This window comes from Diceros bicornis, chromosome 31 (genome assembly GCF_020826845.1).
Source record: "Diceros bicornis minor isolate mBicDic1 chromosome 31, mDicBic1.mat.cur, whole genome shotgun sequence".
In the NCBI taxonomy this organism is placed as follows: domain Eukaryota; kingdom Metazoa; phylum Chordata; class Mammalia; order Perissodactyla; family Rhinocerotidae; genus Diceros; species Diceros bicornis.
The window spans coordinates 19,646,634-19,649,560 of NC_080770.1; the positions used below are offsets into that span (position 1 = coordinate 19,646,634).

A 2,927-nucleotide genomic window follows, 5' to 3' on the forward strand; every position below is an offset into this window, starting at 1 on the left:
AGGGTAAGTTGAATTGACATGGGTAGAGGGCTTGTTCTGCCCATGATATCTCCCTAAATCACACCCTTGAACAGAGAAGAGAGGTATAAAAAAATCCTCTATGAAAAACAGCAAAATGAAACTATTACTACTCTTCCTTAGCTTGGAGAGAAGATTGAGATCACTAAGGACTTCTCCCTACACTCATTTTAAGCACAAAGATAGGTACTGGAAAATATCAAAAAGATACATTGGGATGCTACAAGAATCTACGTCAAAGTGCCTGAGCTTTAGCTCTCAGAATGTTCATATAAATACTTTTGGTTGAAAACATGGTTTCACCCAGAATATAGCTTAGTGTCAATTGCTTTTTTCAGGGCACCTTTCACATCCTTATTCCTTAAGCTGTAGATGAGTGGGTTTAACATAGGGATGACAACTGTGTAGAAAACTGAGGCCATTTTGTCCGTGTCCATGGAGTAACTTGAGCTGGGTCGGAAATACATGAACAGCAGTGTGCCATAAAATATAGCCACAACGGTCAAGTGGGAGGCACATGTGGAGAAGGCTTTGCGTCTGCCCTCGGCTGAGTTCATTCTAAGGATGGTGGTTATGATGTAGCTGTAGGAGAGGAGGACAGTGATGATGCTGCAGCCCAGAACACAGCTACTGTAAGTAAACATCACTATCTCATTGATGGTTGTGTCTGAGGTGGACAGGGCTAGTAAGGGTGGGAAGTCACAGAAAAAGTGATTGACGACATTGGAATTGCAGAATGACAACTGAATTGTGCAAAAGGTGAAGACTGCCGAATACACCAAACTCTCAATGTACACGATGGCCACTAGCTGGGTACAGACTCTCCTGGACATGATAATTGTATAAAGAAGTGGATTGCAAATGGCTACATAACGGTCATACGCCATGACAGCCAACATGAGACATTCCACATCTGCAAAGACCCCAAACAAGTACATCTGAATGGCACATAAACTAAATGAAATCCTCTTTTCCTCAGATAAGAAATCAGCCAGCATCTTGGGAGAGACAATAGTGGAATAGCAGACATCACAGAATGACAGATTGCTCAGGAAATAATACATGGGCGTGTGGAGTCTGGAGTCCATCTTGATCAGCAGGATCATCCCTAGATTTGCAATCACAGTGACGCCATAAACCAGCAGAAAGAGCACAAAGAGCCCCTGCTGCACCTCCTGTCTGTTAGAAAGTCCTAGAAGTATGAAATCAGTGAACACAGTGCAGTTCTCAACAGCCATCACTTGGGTCTGGAAATTCCTGGTTGTGAAGCAATGAAATGAAAGTGGAGGGTAACATCATCTTACTATTTAATAGTTAAACTGCTCGTCCTTTCTATTTTTCAGTAATTAGAAAAAGAGGCAAACAATGCTAGGACTGTATGAGGTAAACCAACTGCCTGGAAATATATCCAATTTAATATAAATTGATAAATGATAATGATAGTAATATCGCTTATATTTGTTTAGCATTGTACAGAATTTGTAGCACACAGTCATCCAAATTAATTCCTGCTATTTCCACACCAACCTATGTAGTCTTTATGACAATTTTTGCTACTTCTAGCATATTAAGAAATTGATGTCCTCTGAGTTGAAGCAATAGTTCTTAAATAAATTGGTCCACATAACCAACATCTTCTGACATGATTGTTGCTGTTTTTTTCAATATTGCACAAATGTTGTTATATCCTGTAATAAAGAGGCATACTTCAGTGTGACATGCAGGTAATGAATATATTTCTTTTTCCCTCATCATCCACAACTGTGAAGCAGGCAGAGCTCTGGCAGTTTCCTGGATCTAACATGCCCCGTTTCCCCATTAACCCCTCAAGTCCTGTGCAGCCTCAATTAACAAGAGAAAGAGATAATCTGTGATTCAGGACCATTGGAGCGGGGAGGGTGGTGGTCACTGAAGAAGAGGGTGGAAGGGTCTCCATGAGTGATGCACTGGAGTGCACAAACAGGAGTATGCCAGGGCTAACCTGGTTCCCTCTGACAGCTGCTGTGGTTCAGGGGAGATTGTGAAGAATGTTTGGAACCTAATTGTAGGGATGCTGGTAGCACAGGTGGTAAGCAGGGAGCATGGTGACTTTGTGAATCCCTCTGCCCTAATCAACCAGAATCAACATGACCTATTCACCAGCAGATCAGGTTGTAAGACAACCTGATGGTAAAAGACTTCATGTGGCCACAGTCCCAATGACATCAGAGGGAGTTATGACTGAACTGTGCGCCATCCCAATCTCTAGACATTTTAATATTGTTTCATGGTTTTCTTTGATGCCTATTTCTCTTGAATATCTCTGAATTTGCCTCCCCTTGGTTTAAAAGAGCTGGTGACCTTTGGGAGGCCAATTGAATGCCATGTCCCACTGTTATGTTTTACCCAAGGCAATTCTGTTATATATAATGTCATACATGACCTCCTCTGTTCTACGAGAATATAGGAAAAATGGAGTTGAATGTAGATGAAGAACAGAAAGAGAGTATTGGAAAAGCATAGGTAGGATTAAAAACAAAAAATGTCTGACCATGTCTACAATCCATACTTGCATTTTATTGTATTCTCTGCTATGTATGTATGTATGTATTTAAAATAAATAGATTGATAAAAATAATTAAAATAAGTTTATATAATATTTTATACCTTCCTCTGTTTTTATAACATGTTCTCAGTCAAAAAAGTACAAAAGAACTAAAGAAATCTAAAACAAAAATCAGAGAAACCCCAAAAATATTAGTACCTGGCCCAGACAACTGACTCCTTTGCTGCATACTGTTCTGTCTGCAGGAGGGTTCAGCATTGCCTCCAGGCTGACCTGGATTATAACCATCTCTGTGTCTGGTCCCTGGATGTTAAACAGTTGATCTCTGAGGATTAAGTGACAGATATAATGATATGGTTTATCA

The 2,927-nt window shown here is 40.3% G+C and overlaps 1 protein-coding gene across 1 annotated transcript; it reads right to left on the bottom strand.

Moving 5' to 3' along the window:
• Positions 1-317: 317 nt before the first annotated feature.
• LOC131395728 (olfactory receptor 5W2-like) lies at positions 318-1,256 on the bottom strand. Its single transcript, XM_058527567.1, has one exon. It carries the CDS (start codon positions 1,254-1,256, stop codon positions 318-320), a length of 939 nt encoding a protein of 312 aa, XP_058383550.1.
• Positions 1,257-2,927: the final 1,671 nt, after the last annotated feature.